Genomic DNA, 20249 nt, shown 5'->3' with positions numbered 1-20249 from the left:
ATATATTTCCAGATCACCAGTGAATGGCTTGGATGGGAATTGGCAGGTAGTGGTGTTCCTAGATATCTGCTGCTCTTGTGCTTCCAGGTGGAAGTAGTCGTGAGTTTGGAAAGTGCTACGTAAACAGCCTTGGTGAATCTCTGCAATGCAACTTGAAGACGGTGCACACTGCTGCTGCTGAGCATCAGTGATGAAGGGAATGAGTGTGGTGCCAGTCAAGCGTGCTTCTTTGTCCTGGATAGTGGTCAAGCTTCAAGTAATTTTGGAGTTGCACCCGTACCGGCAAATGACTGAACAAGAGCTAAAAAAAAACATTGTCAACATTATTTATACCTCAAAAATAAGAATATCTAAAAAAACAGGCTATTGTTTCCCAAGTGTGAGAGGGAACTCTTCCCAACTGGACACTTGTCCTCAGGAGTTAGCAAGGATACCTTGATAGGGCTAGTATTGCTACGGTCTGGTTGATGTAAAACTATCTTTGGTAATGCGTTTGTCCAATATTTTGTTCTTCAGTTTAGTTAGCAATGATTGTTTGCAATTAGATGACTGGCTACTCTAGTCCACAGGAGATGAAACTGTGTGTCAATCATACAGTGAAATCAGAGTTGTATGCAGGCTACATCATATAGCATATGGGAGGGAAGGACAAAAAAAGTGCACTTTGTCTCCTGACAGACTAGTGATTTTTATTTGAGAATTTGATAGCTTTGATGATTTTTAAACATCAATCCAGAAATTACAGTCTTAAGTTCATTTTTTGCTCCCGCATTTGGTGTTCTGTGAGTTGTGCTATTTGCTTTGAACAATCCTCACTGAAGTCTCAAGTGTACAGAAGAATATAGTAGGGTTAAATTCAAGTACTAATTGTACTTTACTGGACAATTTTATTGATGTTAAGTTTACCTAATTTATATGTGTTTTATTTCTCTTTTGATAGGGCTAGCATCGGAACACACACATTGCTCAAAAATGTTCCTAAATTCTGTGAATCAAGTCAGTAGATTGCCAAGTGTTTCTTCTCATATATGAACTGAGAGTGACAGCCCTTGACATTAAGGCTGCATTCAACCCAGTGTGGCATCAAGGAACCCTAGCAATATCAATGGGTATTGGGGGCAAACTCTGGTTGGAGTCTTACCTGGAATGTAGGAAGATTTGTGGTAGTTAGAGGTCAGTCATCTCAGCTCCAGGATATCTCTGCAGTAGTTTCAGACGAGTGCCCTCAGCCCAACCATCTTCAGCTGCTTCAATGGTCTTCCCTCCATCATAAGGTCAGAAGTGGGATGCTTGCCAATGATTGCACAATATTCAGCACCATTCACTTCTCCTCAGACACTAAAGCAGGCCATGTGCAAATGCAACAAAACCTGGACAATATCCTGACTTGGGCTGACAAGTGACAAGTAACATTTGCACTACACATCTGCTAGGTGCTGACCATCATCAACAAAAGACAATCTAACCACTGCCTCTTGACATTCAACAGTGTTACTATCATTAATATCCTTAATATCCAGGGGCTTCCGTTGACCAGAAACTCAACTGGGCTCATCACATAAACACAGTGGCTACAAAAGCAAGTCAGAGGCTAGGTATACTGTGGCGAGTAACTCACCTCCTGAACTGCCAAAGCCTGCCCATTATCTACAATGGCAGAAATCCAGACTGTCATCGAATACTCCCCACTTGCCTGCATGGGTAAAGCTCCAACAAGCATCCACTCACTCCTCCATCGACACTCAGCAGAAGTGTGTACTACTGACAAGATGCACCGCAGAAATTCAAAGATCCTCAGACAGCAGCTTCCAAACCCATGATCGCTTTCATCTCGAAGGACAAAGACAGCAGATGCATGGGTACACTACCAACTTCAAGCTCCTCTCCAAGCCCATGCATGATTCTAACTTGGAAATATGTCGCCATTTCTTCCCTGTCGCTGGGCCAAAATCCTGGAATTCCCTCCCTAATGGCATTGTGGGCCAATCCACAGCAGGTGGACTGCAGCAGGTCAAGGCAGCAACTCACCACCACCTTCTCAAGAGCAACTAGGGGTGGGCAATAAGCTGGCCAGAAAGGAATACCACATCCCACAAGAATGAATAAAAATAATAAAAATATAAAACTAGTTGGAAAATAGTCATAAATAAGCATTTCATAGATAGAATGTCTATAAAAGATTAAGTTGGAATATAACACACTGGCACATAACTTTTAGTTAATTTTTGGACATAACAACAAACAATTTGTACCAGTGATAACGCCATTAGGTTTTCATAATGGTTTTTGCTCTCCAAATAATTCAGAGTCATTTCAACTTCATGGGAAGTTTCCTTATAACAACCATGCAACAGCTATTGCGGACCCTCAAAGCATTAAAATTGTATTTCAACCAGATATACTACTCATCTCATTCTGAACGTGCAAATAAAATTCTAATCCTGAAGGCAATGTTTTGATCTACCCAACTCTATTTCTAATTACATTCATTTCACATACATTCACAATCAACATCAATTAAGTTCAGAGTTATCGTTTGATGAAAATAAATGAAAATTATCCAAAGAGTTTTGTAATACAAGATGTAAATAAACAGCTCAGGAAACAATGCCTGGAAAACTCAAATCAACATAACTGGCATTGCCAGAAAATTATAATTAAGAAAGGAATGGGCAACGCAATGGCTCAGTGGTTACCACTGATGCCTCACAGTCCCAGGGACCTGGGTTCAATTCCACCACAGGTGACTGTATGGAGTTTGTGTGGGTTTTCTCCAGGTCCTCTTGTTTCTTCTCAGTTCAAAGATGTACAGGTAAGGTGGACTGGCCATACTAAATTGTCCATAGCATCCAAGGCTGTGCAAGTGAGCTCAATTAGCCATGGGAGTTGCAGAGATAGGATGGGGGTAGGATGCTTATCAGAGGGTCGGTGTAGACTCAATGGTCTGAATGGCCTACTGCCACACTGTAGGGATTCTATGAAACAGGAACAAAGAAACTTTAAACCAGCCAATAAAATCAAGAATTTTAAAAATCAGAGACAAAAACAAATTGCTGGAAAAACTGGCAGCATCTATGGAGAGAAATCAGAGTTAATGTTTTGGGTCCAGAGTCCCTAGTTCAAAACAACTGTTCTTTTGTTTTTTTTTTGTTTAATTTCAAAAACAAACTGCTCAACTACTAACATCAACCCTACCAATAACCGCCACTGCAACAGCTACAATGTTTAGACATCCACTCCTCACAATTAATTCACAGGCCACTCTGGATATGAGTTTTTTTTAAAACTAATTTTTTTGGACGCAACAATTTCAAATCTATGCGCATCTGTGTAATGTTATTTATTCTCCTCATATTTAATAATGAATAAATTCACTCTGCTAATTCAAAGAAATCCTGGTTAAATTGACATCTTTTAAAACATATATTCATGTGGTCTTGGGAGAAAAGATATCCAACAGAGTAGGGATCATTTTAAAACTAAGCTTGTTGTAATCAATTGACAGGATTGTGAAGTAAGATGGGGAACCTGTTCATGCCTCCACATCCAAAAAGCTTAACAGCTTGGAGCATCCCATCTGAAACTAACATATTGAGGAACTTTACCTGCAATGTGGTCATATTGCAACAAACTAAATTTATTGCCATTAGATACTTCCATTTCCACCAATGCCTGTTAAATAATCCAATTATCTTACTGGTTCTGCTACATTAACAAATTACTCTATCGTCAAGTCCAATGGAACAAATACATTACCAACTTTGTCATAATTATTTGCAAGTAGCACTGACTTAGCTTCTCTGAAGAATTTAACAGTAACATTACCTGTACTTTTGCATCAGAATGTGGACATCATTCCCACTTGTAACACCTTTCAAGCCAATCTCTGGGTGCCTTGCCCTAACATTTGTGTCTCCCTTTTGTAGCTGCATATTAATAATTTTACTTATTTGTTTTATCTCTCACTAATCTTTTAACACTGGAAACACTGGATCCAATATTTTCTAGTGAAAGTAATTCAAGAACAGGGAGTTCTCCATGGAAGGGGGAACATTCAGATCTAAGAGAAGATCTGACAGAAGTCCTCAAAAACATGAAGAGGCAGGGCAGAATAGATTAGATTAGATTCTCTACAGTGTGAAACAGGCCCTTCGGCCCAACAAGTCTACACCGCCCCTCCAAAGAGAAACCCACCCAGACCCATTCCCCTGCCCTTTGTTTACCCCTGACTAACGCACCTAACACTGTGGGCTATTTAGCACGGCCAATTCACCTGACCTGAACATCTTTGGATTGTGGGCGGAAACCGGAGCATCTGGAGGCAACCCACGCAGACACAGGGAGAATGTGTAAACTCCACACAGACAGGTGGGAATCGAACCCAGGACCCTGGTGCTGTGTGGCAGCAGTGCTAACCACTGAGCTACTGTGGTTCCTGCTTATGAAACAATGGAGAACAACAGGTGGCAGATTTAATGTGATTCACATATGTAGCAAATGTGCTGTGAGAAATAACGTTTTCATAAAATGAGAAGCTTAGGTTTGGAATGCACTGGTGAAGCTATCAATTGGCATAATTGTGGCACTCAAGAGGGCAGATGATTATTTGAGTGACAACATGGAAAAATATAAGAAAAAGGCAGGTGGTGATACTAAGCAGTAAACCTCATTGGCCAGCCAGTGCAATGGCCTCCTTTGGCATCGTAGCAACTTTGAATTTATGAACATTGCCCATTTCAATTTATATGCTGGAAATACTTCACAGGTCCTCCAGTCAGAGAGTATGGAAAGAGATCCTTCAGTCCAACTTGTCCTCGCTGACCAAACATTCCAATCTGACCTAGTCCCATTTGCCAGCATTGGCCCATATCCCTCGAAACTCTGCCTCTTCATGAACCCATCCAGATGCCTTTTAAATGTCCCCACCACCATCACTTCCTCTGTCAGCTTATTCCATACACGTACACCCTCTACATGAAAAGGTTACCCATCAGGTCCTTTTTAAATCTTTCCTCTCTTACCTTAAACCTATCAGACATCTTCAGCGGAGAGAAATAGAATTAATGAACAAAATCAGGTGAATGATGTGCCATTCCCAGCAGCGCAACAAGAAACATTCACCACTCTCTTGCTCCACTACCCCATTTCCTACATTATTCCAATTTACATTTTAAGTGCCAGCAGTAGCCCTACAGAAAATACTTGCAATTCTATAGTGGGGATACTTTTATGTAGTGAAATACACCAATTAACAATTCTAAAGCTATGGGTTAGCTATAAAAGAGCATCCTGAAAAAAGAAGAGGCTCTGCCATCACAGCCAGAGCCTTGAAATCCAACTGATTACCATTACTGGTTGTATCTATTACCACTGCAACTGCAGGGGGCGCATGCACAGCACTGGTGAGATCACTGCCAAACACAGCAGCGAGATGCCTGCAATAAAAAGGAACAATAAAATGAGTAATTTGCAGATGGATTCCAACCTTAGGATCATGATTTCCTCATTCCCTCACTCCCAACCATTTATTGCCATGCTATCGCACTGTTCACTGTCCCTGGGAACAAGGCAGTGAATGGGAAGGAGGTAGTGAAGCTCTAGAGCAAAATAATCAGAAGGTAGCAAGCAGGGTGAAGCGGGAAAGCCAAACAGAGCAGAGCTGGCTGTTAGTGGCACCGCACATGTTTGTAAGGGCAGACTCTGTGCAGACCTCTGACTATTGGCACCTACTGAATCATCAGCAGTGTCAACTTTCTGTGCCAGTGTGAGCCAATATTTTTCTCATCAATATGGAAAGTACAACAAAGTTAACATTGCAGGTTAATGAACTGCTGTCAAACATTACAAGCCATAAAAATGACGACAAAGCATCAACCTCATTAACTATTTTCCTCTGGTGTCACCTGATCCACGTCGTAATTCTAGCATATCCATTTTATTTTCCGCTCCAACATATTCTGCTTGTGTCCATGATACGGTTTCTCAAAACTCCAGTACATTTTATAATTACTGTATGCTTAAATAAAATGTTTCCTTAAAAGCTTCATAATGCCCAGACATGCTTTATCTTTTTTTACAAAGCCACTGAACAGATTAGCAAATTTCCGATATACACACACATGCACAAAAACAGGATCATTCAACTCTACATAATTTTAAAGATAAACACATAATATTGAGATTCAAGTTTATGTAGTCCTACAAAGATGGAGACAGTCAACCTATGTTTTCAGGATAAGAACGCACCGCATAGGTTCAATTTCTCCAACAATGAGGTTACATTAATCCCTAGGTATTTGACACCTGCTCTTACCAAGCTGTTTTGTAAATCACTGCTCCCTATGGAGCAGTTTTATGTTTTGCTGCAAATTATTCACCATTTGCAAACTTCCCTATCCAAGTCTTCCCAGTTTAAAGAAGAAAACTGAAAATAAATCTCACATTTATTGCAGCAGTACAGTACAGAGCAAAAATCAGTCCATTTCCAAGATGTCCACTGAGCAAATCAGACAGCATGCCAATTAATTAAAAAGACAATATGCTTTAAGGACTAATTTTTTTATTAGGAATGACAATTTTTCTTTTTATTCACAACTCCCACCAAACTTTTGTGGTGGGAATGCCATAAACATTACTATTAATCAGTGGCAACCATGCCACTTTACAATTATAAAAAAATTATTAAAATAACTAAATTATTAAAAAATTAAATCTTATTTGCATATAAAATCTCCTCCTGCTCACCATACCTCCATTGTGTTAAGTGAAGGCATGGGTGATGAGCAAAGAGGAGGAGGGAGGAAGCAAGCAATTGGGAGAGAAGCAAGAATTAGAGTTGCACCAATTGGGAGAGAAGCAAGAGGTCAGCAAGCAGGCTAGCTTCTGGCATAGCTTCATGACAAGTGAATTTTAGTTGTAAATCCATGTTATTGATCATGTCAGGTTTGATTCTTGATTTGTACTTTTCCAGCGTGTTAGTTCTTTTCTTATGAGCAAGGGTGGTAACTGAACTAAGTTCACCATCAAGTAGTGCATGGCACGTGATGGACTGCTGCATAGTTACCCAGGCAGGAAGGATAAAGGAAACCTGATCACTAACCCAAAGATCTTTTCCAAACCAGACATCATAGCTTGGAAATAAAGTACCATTCCCTCACTGTCACTAGGTCAAAATCATAGAACTTCCTTTGTAACAGCACTGAGAGCAACATCACAACATGGACTTCAGCAGTCCATAAGAGACAGACCACCTATTTTAAGGGTAATTGTAATGAGCAATAAATTATGTCCGCATCATATGAATTAATAAAATTATTCCAACATCTCTCATACAATTTAGGCGCTTAAATTTAAAATACCATACAAATTTCATTCAGATGTAGCGTTTTACATTGCATTACTATTCATCTGACAGTTTCAACTGATACTTGGTTCCATTAAATTACATCAGCCTCTTATCAGCCTCATCCCCAAGGCCTACTGGTATTCGATCATCTCACTCTGAGATGCCTGCAGTGTTCTCCCAAGTTGATTTCACAGCAGCAAATTTCACTTTGTTCCTCTCATTTTCAAAATCATTTACATTGAACACAGATGAAAACAACGTGTCATTGACTAATGAAACATTCATTTTGATACATCTCCCTGAACAACTAACCCTTGCTTCCTAAAAATGTACCATTTCCTACTGGACAGGTCTTACTGTGATTCTGGCATTCAAATTAATTTCCAATACAGAAAATAGGACAAGGAATAGGGCATTCAACTCTTCCACTTTGCTACACCATTCGTTATGATCATCACCAATTATGCAACTCAACTGCCTGCTCCTGCTTTTCCCCCCATATCCTTCAATCTGGGGCACCATGGTGGCTCAGTGATTAGCACTGCTGCCTCCCAGCGCCAGGGACCTGGGTTCTATTGCAACCTCGGGTGACTGTCTGTGTTGAGTTTGCACATTCCCGTGTCTACGTGGGTTTCCTCCCACAATCCAGGTGAATTAGCCATGCTAAACTGCCCATACTCAGGGGTAAATAGAGGGTAGGGAATGGGTCTGGGTGGGTTACTCTTCAGAGAGCTGGCGTGGACTTGTTGGGCCAAATGGCCTGCTTCCAGTTGGCCTCCTTCTTTAGAGACCGCAATTTCCCTTCCCACGTGGTTAAAGATGCCCTCCAACGCATCTCGTCCACATCCCGCACCTCCGCCCTCAGACCCCACCCCTCCAACCGTAACAAGGACAGAACGCCCCTAGTGCTCACCTTCCACCCTACCAACCTCCGCATAAACCAAATCATCCGCCGACATTTCTGCCACCTCCAAACAGACCCCACCACCAGGGATCTATTTCCCTCCCCACCCCTTTCCGCCTTCCGCAAAGACCATTCCCTCCGTGACTACCTGGTTAGGTCCACGCCCCCAAACAACTCACCCTCCAATCCTGGCACTTTCCCCTGCCACCGCAGGAACTGTAAAACCTGCGCCCCACACTTCCTCCCTCACCTCTATCCAAGGCCCTAAAGGAACCTTCCACATCCAAAGTTTTACTTGCACATCCACTAATGTCATTTATTGTATCCGTTGCTCCCGATGCAGTCTCCTCTACATTGGGGAGACTGGGCGCCTCCTAGCAGAGCGCTTTAGGGAACATCTCCGGGACACCCGCACCAATCAACCACACCACCCCGTGGTCCAACATTTCAACTCCCCCTCCCACTCTGCCGAGAACATGGAGATCCTGGGCCTCCTTCACTGCCGCTCCCTCACCACCAGACGCCTGGAGGAAGAACGCCTCATCTTCCGCCTCGGAACACTTCAACCCCAGGGCATCAATGTGGACTTCAACAGTTTCCTCATTTCCCCTTCCCCCACCTCACCCTAATTCCAAACTTCCAGCTCAGTAACTGTCCCCTTGACTTGTCCGGACTTGTCCTACCTGCCTATCTTCTTTTCCACCTATCGACTCCACCCTCTCCTCCTTGACCTATCACCTTCATCCCCTCCCCCACTCACCCATTGTACTCTATGCTACTTTCTCCCCAACCCCACCCTCCTCTAGCTTATCTCTCCACGCTTCAGGCTCACTGCCTTTATTCCTGATGAAGGGCTTTTGCCCGAAACGTAGATTTCGAAGCTACTTGGATGCTGCCTGAACTGCTGTGCTCTTCCAGCACCACTAATGCAGAATATGCTTCCATACTGTAGGTAATCTAATCTAATCTCTTTAGCCCCAAGTGTTATATCCAACTCCTTTTTGAAATCATAGAAGTTTTAACATCTACTACTTTCTGGGTGAAGAAATTTCTCCTCACCTCAGTCTGAAATGGATTACCCAGTATTCTTAGACTGTAACATCTGGTTCTGGACTCCCCCACCTTCTGGAACATTTTTCTTGCATCTACACCATCCAGTCCTTGTAAAATTTTATAAGTTTCTCAGAGGTTCCCTTCCTTCTTCCAAGCTCCAACTAATTCAGCCACCACATACATCAATTCCTTTATACCAGGAAACAGCCAGTACATCTTCACTGCACTCCATCTATAGCACGAGCATCCTTCCTCATAAGGAGGCCAAAACTGCATATGTATTACACAGTAAGGTCAAAAACATTTGGGACATTTAAATCAAATATCCATCAATTACACTGTATTAATAAGATAGGCCATTCAGGCCCTTGAACCAGCTCCACCACAAAATCTGGACCAACCTTTACCTCAACTCTATTAAATCACCAATGCTCATATTCCTCAATATCCTTGACAAACAAAAATCATTTCAAAAATCTTGAAATTGTCAATTAGTATCTATATTTTAAAGTCAAGTGATTAGATTTCCACACGCCTGAGAGAGAAGAGGTGGCACAGATTTAATTTAAAAATTATGCCCACTTGCTCTGTATTTTCCCATCAGTTTTTTCCATATGCTGAAACTGTTTCTAGAATGCTTTTAAGTGAGACTTTGCATAGACCACAATTATACTACAAAAGTGAAATACTAAATACTGGAAATCTGAAATATAAATGGGTGTAAACATTAGACAGAGAACCATCTGTGAAGACAAACAAAGTTTACATTTCAGGTTAATGAGACAAATGTTGACTCTCTCTATAGATATTGCCAGACTTGGGAGTACTTCTTACATTTTCTGCATCTATTACAGCTGTGCTGCATCAGATGCAAAGCACAAAGAGTGGATATACAGAAGTGCAGAACCACCTACTGATGCAATCCAAATTTTTAGCTAAGCCAACGCTGCGGTAAATACTACTTATTTCAGAGTTGCTTCACCAGGCAGTTTAGGGTCATCTTAACACTCGAGCTATTTGACCCAGGACCACACCAGAGCTAGTAAGAGCTATCCAGTCAGTGCCAATCTTCCTTTCAATTCACAAAATCTTGCAGGTATATTTTCCTCAACTTCCAATCTAATTTGCTTTTGGAATCACTCCTACCATCCTTGCAATTGCCAATTTCATCAGGTTCTGATGAAGAGTCACTAGCCAAGAGTACCTGCTTGGTTTCTCCAGCAATTTCTATTTTTGTTTCAAGTCAGTTCCAGTGTCTGCATTACAAAATATGTTCCTCCTCCTATTTCCCCTTTCTAACTCTTGCTCAAAACCATAAATATGTCCTCTAATTATTGAACCATCAGATAATGGGAGCAGCCGATCTGTCTACCTTACCAAAACCTGTCAATTTTGCACATCTCTTACAGATTCCCCTCAATCCCCTCTTTACTCCAAAGAACTCTAGCTTCTCCACCTAACATTACAGCTAAATTCACTAATCCATGTCATTCTGCATAATGTTATGCCCTCCCAAGGAACTCCTCATCCTTCTTGAAGTCTGGCAACCAGAACTGAACACAATACAGTATCCTGTTACTGACCATTTGTTGGAAGACTTGTAAGATGCACAGTGTGTAAAATGAAGTGACCAAAATAAAGTACAAGTTTCATCTTTTAAGAGTATATCATATGTGCCAACAATGGGTGAAAAATAATTGTATATGGATTTTGGATGGTCATGTTTGATTTCCTCATGAATAAAGAATCGTGAGCTAATGGAAAACTGTCTGAAGTATCAGTTTTACAAGTCTGAATTAAGTTTAATTTTGAGCGGTACCATGTTAAGTGTACAACTACTCCCATTCTCTAAGCAACAGCAGTAATTTTCAGTCTGGAGGAACCAAGAAGTCTCCATGGAAATTAAACAAATATTCTTCCATGCCGCCCACTTGTTTGATATTGGAAGCCAAAGAGTTTCAGAATTATCTGAGAAGCACTGTAATTGAAAGTCAAAGCGCAACTTGGGATGCGCTAATTTATCCATGCACTCATTCCCTAGACACTATATCCGGAAAATAGTCTTTCATTAAACTAAAACTGCTACTTAGATTCTGATTTTAAAAGACAGCAAGACGTATTCCTGTCTAGACGGGGGTGGGGGGGTGCAATACGCCAAGATATGGGTTGATTACTTCTGAGGAATAAATTGTTTTGAGTAAGTTTGCAGTAGTTTCTCTTTGGGTAACACAATTGTCATAGTGATGCTACAGGTCTAAGTACTCTGTCATATATGCTCCGAATAACGACTTTTACGTAAGGACACTCACCGAAAACACTGCATTCTGCAGCCCGAAGGGAATGGGGGTGAGTCTGGCCAAAGCCACCACCTTCAGTCCACTGCCTCCTTCCACCACCCGGACCACGGCGCTGAGCTGCTCGTTGGCCCGGACCTTGGCGGTGACCCACGCCGCCAGCAGCCGCTTGCAGAGCAGGTGAGCGATGAAAGTCCCGATCAGCACCCCGACCACCACCAGTCCCAAGCCCAGCACGAAGCCGTACAGGTAGCCGGCGGCCACGTTCAGCACGATGTAGCCCCAGCTGCAGGGGAAAGAGACGGCGATGAAGCCCACGACGAAGAGCAATGCCCCGACCAAGCTGTCCAAGCCCTCCACCCACAGCAGCAGTTCCTTCAGGTAGCGCCGCAGCAGCGCCAGCGAGGAGAAGCAGACCAGGGTCAGCAGGCAGACCAGCAGGAAGCTCTTCAGGCAGCAGCCATTCAGGCAGGTGCCCTTGGGGTCCCCCAGGATGGGCAGCTCGCTCTCCAGCCCCTGCTCTTGCAGGCTCAGCTCGGGCTTCACCTGCACCCTCTCCTCGTAGGAAGCCGCCTCCCCCTGGGCCAGCAGCAGCGAGTTGGGGCAGGGTCTCTGCAAACCCCGGCTCAGCGCCCAGTGCTGACCTTTGCTCAACTTCTTCAACACTTTGCTCAGTATCTGCAGGGGGCCACTGCCAGAGTTCCACATGTCCGGGTCACGATGGGGGGGGGGGGGGGGTGAAGGATTATCCAGTCTACCAGCCAACTACAAAAAAAATTAAAAGAAAACACGCCAACGATCTATTCAGCCAAAATAAAACAAACTGCAAACATTTTCTCTCTCTTCAGGAATTGGTGCAATAGAGGGGAAAAGAAAAGGACCTCACAAATCGTAAAATCTGGGCTCCTTCTGATAGATAGTTTCACATATTTAGTGGGGGAGGGGGTCGCACCGCAGACCGGGGGCGAACAGAAGCGAGCAGCAGAGGGTTAAAAATGTTGGCCGACTGTTGCTGCAGCGGTTACCCCCACTAAGGGGAAGGGGGTTGGGAGACAGAAAGAAAGGGGATGAGGATGTTCCCGTAAGGCCGAGCGGTTGTGAAACAAAACGATAGAGAGAGGGAAAATAAAAGGATGTTTCTATTTCCTTCCTCCCTCCCTCAGACGATCCCGGTGTCTGTGCAGCGGAAGCAGCTGCAGTAGCTGGGGAGTAGGAGATGGTTTTCTGCTGCCACGTCCTGCCTCATGGTTCCTCAGGAGGGGAGAGAAACACTGACAGGCGCTCAGTGCAGCAATAATAATAATAGTAGTAGCAGCAGCTGCTCCTCCTCCACCACCACCACCTCCCTCCCGGGAGGACCCGGGCTCCAGAAACCGCGAGCCTCACGGAGCACCTTCCGAGCTGCAGTGGGGCCGCCTCGCGCTGGCGCCAGCCTCCATTCCCTGCCGCCACAACCGCCGTCCGCGCGCCCGCCCACTCAAACCGCTGCGCGTCACCGCACGCGCACACTTTTCAAAAAAATAAGTTTGGCTCCTCTCTTCCACCCGCCGCCGCCGCGCGAGACGGGGGCTTTCGCTCCGACTCCCATGAACGACGGAATTCCCCTGTTCAGAAATTGATTCCCTGGGATGCATGCATGACCTTGGTTCTTCTCACTCATGAAAGATAAACAAATGCAACAACAGCAGCAATAAAGCATTAAAATAAAGTCCAACAACTGAGAATTGCTGGAAATCTGGAACAAAAACAAATTGCTGGAGACACTCAGCGTAGGAGCAAATTACTGCAGAGGCTGGAAACTGAACTGAAAACAACAAATGCTGGAGATCGCAGCGGGTCAGGCAGCCTCCATGGAGAAAGAGTAAGCCAACGTTTGGAAATGTTAACTTGATCTCTCTCCACGGAGGCTGCCTGACCCGCTCTGATCTCCAGCATTTGTTGTTTTCAGTGGTGGAGAAACTCAGCAAGTCTGGCGGTATCCGTGCAGAGAAAGCAGTCAACGTTTTGCGTCCAATGATACGACATGCTCGTACTCCCCCGCATTCCAACTAAGACAATATTGTACATTTTATACATTTCTAACTCATAAAATATTATCGTCCAATACAGCTCCTTAAAAATTGTACTTTAGGTATTTGAAGTCATTTGCACATTGTATTTGGAATTGTAATACGCCTAAAAATAATAAAATGCCACAACCAGGACATGGACTCGGCACTAAAAACAACTCCTGACCTCAGTGTCAGTAGCGTCAAACCAACAATGGCAAAGTTAAATGGTTATCAGTAAAAACAGAAAATGCTGGAAATACTATGCAGGTCTGGCAGCAAAAGTCGAGAGAAATACAGGGAGTTCCTCTGATAAAAATTCACTAATCTGAAATGTTAACTATTATTCTTTCATATGATAATAGACAAGGCCAGCATCTATTGACCTTGAATTGTTTACTCAGCCACGTCAGAGAGCAGTTGACTACATTATATTGTTGTTGATCTGATGTCACATGACCAGACTAGTTCGAGCAAATTTCCTTTCTTAGAGGATATTACTAAACCTAATGAGTTTGATTGAGCTCAAATGTTGTTTCAAGAACTGCATTTGTAATGACATGGTACCCTTATTCTTGCCACAACTATGTGAGCTCTATTATCACTTTTTTAGTTGTGAAAAAAAGTTAAAACTTGCACATGAAACATGGTATCCAAAGTGAGCACATGAAATAGTATGGATTCTGAGAGCTGTCAAGCAGCCAAAGCAGCCAGCTTCTGCAGTAAGAAACCACAAGGAGCAATTATAACGGTAAACATTGCAGCTTTGCGCTGGTGAGTGGATCAGATGTAAGGACGGCCTGTTTCAGTACACATATTGAAGGAGTGTCGGAATATAAATCCTTTATAGGGTCTCAACTTTCTGTGTTTCTAACTCTGGTTATTTTGTGACTGTAAGAAATGACCCAGTATTTGAAGGGCATCATGGCCCAGATGAAAGCTTGTCCTTCTCAGACAGCTTTGCACAAAATACAATAGTTTCTTCTATGAGGATAGAATAGCAATGATGCTACTTTCACATTACAGTGTTAGCTACAAACTGAAACAGAAATTGCTGGAGAGGCTCAACAGATCTGGCTGCAACTGTGCAGAGAAAATGGAGTTAACATTTCAAGTCCAGTGAGCCTTCTTCAGAACTAACAAGCCTATATGAAAATATGGTCGAGTAAAATAGCATAGTGAATTATTCCTCAAGGGCTCCTTCCCAACTGGGAGCATTTGTTGTGCTGAGGAAAGATGTAGTGTACAACATGACTTACTTTCAGGCACCTCACAGGAACACTATAAAACAAAGTATGACATCGAGCGTAATAATTATATTGGGTCAGATGAACAAAAGCTTGGTAAAAGAGAGAGGTAATTGAAAGTGTCTTCAAGGAGCAAAATGAAATACAGAAGGAGTTAGCAAAGATTTCTCTGAGCTTTGGGCCTAGATAATTGAAAACGTAACTACTAATGGTGGAGCAATTAAAAAAGGGAATGTACAAGATGCCAGAATTTAAGGAGTACACATGACCTCTAATGGGGGAGGCTACATTCCCTGTAGATACTTTTTCTTACTGCATGAACCTCTGAAGTGTGTGTGGAGCAGAAAGTCCTGAACTGGAAGTCAATGTGTCAGTATGTAGAACCACTCTATAACTACATGGCTGTGCCGCTTAGAGAGAATGTCGGTTGGAGGAGATTGCAGAGATAGAGAGGGGTATGATTATGGAGGAATTTGAAACAACTATGAAAATTTTTAAATGAGAGGCAATGCAGGTCAGATAGCACATGAGTGATATTTGATTATTATTGCTAATAAGGCACTGACAGTGGAGCTTTGGATGACCTCAAGTTTACAGAGTATAGAATGTGTGAAATCAAGCAAGTATTTGAATTGTGCAACGTAGTGTGGGTAGGTTAGAGCCAATGGATTTCAGAACGTCTTTTAGAGACTAGACATTATGAGGAATAGAATGCATGGAACTATTACCAGTTTTTTTATCTGACGTTTTGGCTGACAACTTTATTGACTTTTCATTCTGTGGCAAGTTACAACATAGCCTTGCTTTGTTGCATAGCCTGCAGTGGTACACCATTCTTGTTATTTTCGAAATGAGATATCTTTTGTTTAGTAATGTTGATACCACTTCAGCATGCTAGAGAAACAAGAATATATTCAAAGCTTAGGACACACTAAAAGTAGCAGAGATCTTCAAAGTAACATTTCTTGAAACATTACTTATTTAAAGCATGCAGATATGACTAAAACCTTATTGAAATTATTATTAGATGCCACATGACTAAACTGTGATTTCAACACTCATTTCTATTAGCAATTAGGAGTGATTTTCTCTGCATATTTTTGGCATTAAACTAAACGTCTGTAAAGTTTTAACCGGAAAAATAACTTCCAGCTATGTTTACAGCAAGATATTAAGATATTTATAATAAACCTCTTCAGGCATATGACAATTCTCTGGATCTGGAATCCAGGCCTTCTGGTGCAAACATAATGACAGTACCACTATACAAGAGTCCCTTGAATAGATACCTTTAAACAACCTTTTCAGAAATGTTACAACACACCTCTGAAGTAGGTAGGGCTTGAACCTGGAACTCTTAGTTCAGGGCGAGGGACACTACCGCATCATCAGAAATGTCCACTGCTCAAGCACCTGTGAAGGCTTTGCCACAGCATGATGATAAAACTCCAGTGTCCTCTTCCATCACTGGTGAAAAGAGTTTCAGAGGTGGATAATATTCCTTCATACAATAAAAAAACAAAGATGATCAGTAATAATATATGAAATGTCAGTGATTTATCTCCCATTGAAAGTAAGAAGAGCAGACATCTCCACTAGCACATGTTTTGGGATAGATCGTAGACACTGAAGATGCATGTTAGATGGTTGAAAAAACTCACGTTTAAGATATGCAGCAAAAACCAAAAGATACTGTCGTTTCAGTGTTCCAAATAAAACTAGTGACCTTCCCATTAACTGTATTGTCAAAAAATAGAATTTGTTTCTTATGGCTTTGATGTTCTATGGGTCTGAGATCTACCCCCTGGAGAATAGTTGCAGTCCTCAGCATCCTCTGATCCATGCACAATAACAGACCATTGTGACCTCTTGTCACTTTTTCATTTGGGTGAGGGAGATCATGGACCATGTCCACCTGGTGTTCTGACAATGGGTTTTCCATGAGTTCTTTCATTCCCTATTTCTATTTTAACCTTGGTGCATCAAGTGAACAATGAAAGAAGTTAACTGGCTGTGCTTATGACTGTTCATCAAGTAGTAACGTTTCAGTTGACCTTTTGATTAGTCTTTCCCACCTATACTAGGAAGTTTCTAAACATTCACTTTGAGTCAGAAAATTGTGGAGTTGTACAGCACTGAAACAGACCCTTCAAACCAACTCATCCATATCAACCAGATATCAAAAATTAATCTAGTTCCATTTGCCAACACTTGGCCCATATCCCTCCAAACCCTTTCTATTTATGTAGCCTTCCAGAAGCATTTTAACTATTGTAATTGTACCAGCCTCTACCACTTCCTCTGGCAGCTCATTTCATACAAGCACCATCGCCTGCTTGAAAAAAAATGCCTCTTGGGTCCCTTATAAATCTTTCCCCTCTCATCTTAAACCTATGCCCTCTAGTTTTTCACTCCCTTGCCTTGAATAAAAGACCTTGGCTATTCACCCAATCCATGCCCTTCATGGTTAGTTAAACCTCTATAAGGTCACCACTTAGCCTCTGATGCTTATGGTAAATAGCCTCAGCATATTCAGCTTCTCCCTATAGCTCAAACCATCTAATCCTGCAACATCATCATAAATCTCTTCCGCACCCTCTCAACTTTAACAGGGGAGACCAGAATTGATTACAGTATTTCAAAAGTGAATTAACCAATGTCTTGAACATCTGCAACATGACATCCCAACTCTTATACTCAATGCATTGAATAATAAAGGCAAGTGTACCAAACTCCTTCTTCACTACCCTGCTGACTTGCAACTCCACCTTCAAGGAATTAAGAACCTGCACCCCAAGGTCTCTTGCGTGGCAACACTCCCCAGGGCCTACTATTAAGCATGTAAGTCCTGCCATAATTTGCCTTACCATAATGCAGCTTCTCACACTTTTCTAAGTTGAACTCTTTGCCACTCCTCGGCCCACCTGATCGAGGTCCCATTTCTGAGATAACCTTCTACACTGTCCAGTACATGATCAATTTTGGTGTCATCTGCAAATTTAATAACCATTCATCCTGTATTCACATCTAAATCATTTATATAAATGACAAAAAGCAACGGACCCAGCACCAATCCTTATGACACACCACTGGTCACAGGCCTTCAGATTGAGAAACAACCCTCCATCACCACTCTCTGTCTTCTATCTTCAAGCTAGTTTTGTATCCATACTGTCCCTGGATTCCATGTAATCTAACCTTGTTAATCAGTCTACGATGTGGAACCTTGTTGATCTCCTTGCTGAAGTCCCGATAGGCAACACTCTATCTTTAGCAACCTTCTTTGTCACTTCTTCAAAAACTCAATCAAGTTAGTGGGATATGATTTCCTATGTACAAAGCTATGATGACTATCTCTAATTAGTCCTCGCCTTTCCATATACATGTAAATCCTGTCACTTAGAATCCACTCCAACAACTTACCCACCATTGACATCAGCCTCACCAGTCTGTGGTTCCCTGGCTTTTCCTTACCACCTTTTGTAAATAATGGCACCATATTAGCCACCCTCCAATCTTCCAGCATCACACCCATGACTACCAATGTTACAAATATCTCAGCCTGGAGCCCAGCAATCACTTGCTTAGTTTTCCACAAAGTTCAAGGATACGCCTGATCAGATCCCAAGAATTTATCCACCTTTAAGCATCCTAAGATGTCCAACACCTCCTCATCTATAATATAGACACTTTTTAAGGTATCATTATTTATTTTTCCAAGTTCTCTAACTTCCATATCCTTCTCTACTGTAAATACTGATGCAAAATACTCAGTTAGTATCTCACCCAACTCCTGTAGTTCCGCACATAGATGGCCTTGTTGATCTTTAAGAGGCTATGTTCTCTCCCTAGTTACTCTTTTACCGTTAATGTATTTGTAGAATAGCTTTGGATTCTCCTTAACCATATTTTCCAAAGCTATCTCATATCCCCTTTTTGCCATCCTGATTTCCCTCTTGAATATACTCCTACTGCCCTTAAATTCCTTGAGGAATTCACTCGATCCCAGCTGTCCATACCTACCATATTTGTTTTCCTTGAGTAGAGCCCAAAATTTCTCGAGTCATTCAGCATTCCCTACCAGCCTTACACTTCACAGTAACAGGACCATACTGCCTCTAGATCTCACTACCTCATTTTTAAAGGCAAATAGCCTCTCTGAATCAACCTTTGAAAGTTCTTGCCTAATACCATCAAAATTGGCCTTATTCCAATTTAGAACTTTAACTTTTAGATCAGGTCTATCCTTTTTTATCATTATTTTAAAACTCATAGAATTATGATCATTGGCCCCAAAGTGCTCCCCTCGACACTTCAGCCCCTTGCACTGCCTTATTCCCAAGAAAAGGTCATGTTTTGCTCCTTCTCGAGAAGGTACATCCACATACTGAATAAGAAAATGTTCTTGGATGCACTTAACAAATTCCTCTCCATCCAAGCCCTTTACACTATGACAGTCCCAGTCTTTTTTTGGAAAGTTAAAATCCCCACTATTACAACCATGCCATTCTTACAGATATCTGAGATCTCCCTACAAACTTGTTTCTCAATTTCCCGCTGACTATTGGGCAGCCTATAGTACAAACTCAATAAGGTGAACATCCTTTTCTTATTTCTCAGTTCCACTCAAATAACTCCTAGAAATAGGGCAACTAACAAGTGCCTAGGATCAGAGGCAGTCTTCGTCAGGTGCCAGTGTTCACCAGGATGCAGTCTTCTTCTTCAAATAGAAGATGCACCCAAAGACGGTGAGAAAGACTCAGGGAAGAGTTCCCTAATACATTGGCTCAGGAGCAGGAAGCTGCCTTCACAACTTTACTGAGATTAACACATTCTATGTCAACTGCTTGTTCTTTCTCTGTGTCACTGAGCCATCTACAATTCTCACATGTCATGTACTTCTTTTGTTTAATTAACTCATACCCTAATTCTTGCTTCCTAATTAAATTAATAAACTGTCTAAAAATTATTTACAAATGGCCAACTGTCTAATTTAGGTAACCAATTCCAAAATCTTTACACTATCATATTGTACTAGTGTTTGAAGGTGATGCTGCAGCTATCTTTTCAACTAAGAACCTTTATTAAACTATATAGATTTACAGAGGTAAGTAGGAAAAATTGTTCTGGCACGTTGCATACTACAATCTAAGGTCCATGTGGCCTGACATTAATAGGCATCATTGGTCATGAAGGCATTTTTTGGCCATTATTCGACAGTTTCTGATTAGGGCTGCAGGGCATTTTCAGATTGTGGTCGTCAATAACTGGCCCAAACACTGGATTCATATTTGAAAACAGATATTTCTTACTAACATAGTCCCTTGTGAGCACCTGTTTTGTCCTTTGGCCAGAATA

General features: G+C 42.0%; 1 protein-coding gene across 1 annotated transcript in view; it reads right to left on the bottom strand.

Annotated features, from left to right (window-relative positions):
* tmem64 (transmembrane protein 64) overlaps positions 1 to 12983 on the bottom strand; it is a 32033-nt gene extending 19050 nt beyond the window's left edge. The window contains exon 1 of the mRNA XM_072570270.1: positions 11612 to 12983. Within this exon, the coding sequence (XP_072426371.1) occupies positions 11612 to 12304 (693 nt within the window). The 5' untranslated portion in view covers positions 12305 to 12983. The remainder of the gene's footprint in view (positions 1 to 11611) is intronic.
* Between the last annotated feature and the right edge of the window lie 7266 nt (positions 12984 to 20249).

Source organism: Chiloscyllium punctatum, chromosome 5 (genome assembly GCF_047496795.1).
Source record: "Chiloscyllium punctatum isolate Juve2018m chromosome 5, sChiPun1.3, whole genome shotgun sequence".
NCBI lineage: Eukaryota > Metazoa > Chordata > Chondrichthyes > Orectolobiformes > Hemiscylliidae > Chiloscyllium > Chiloscyllium punctatum.
The sequence above is the reverse complement of the archived record's forward strand: the minus strand, read 5'-3'. Positions and strand labels throughout refer to the sequence as shown.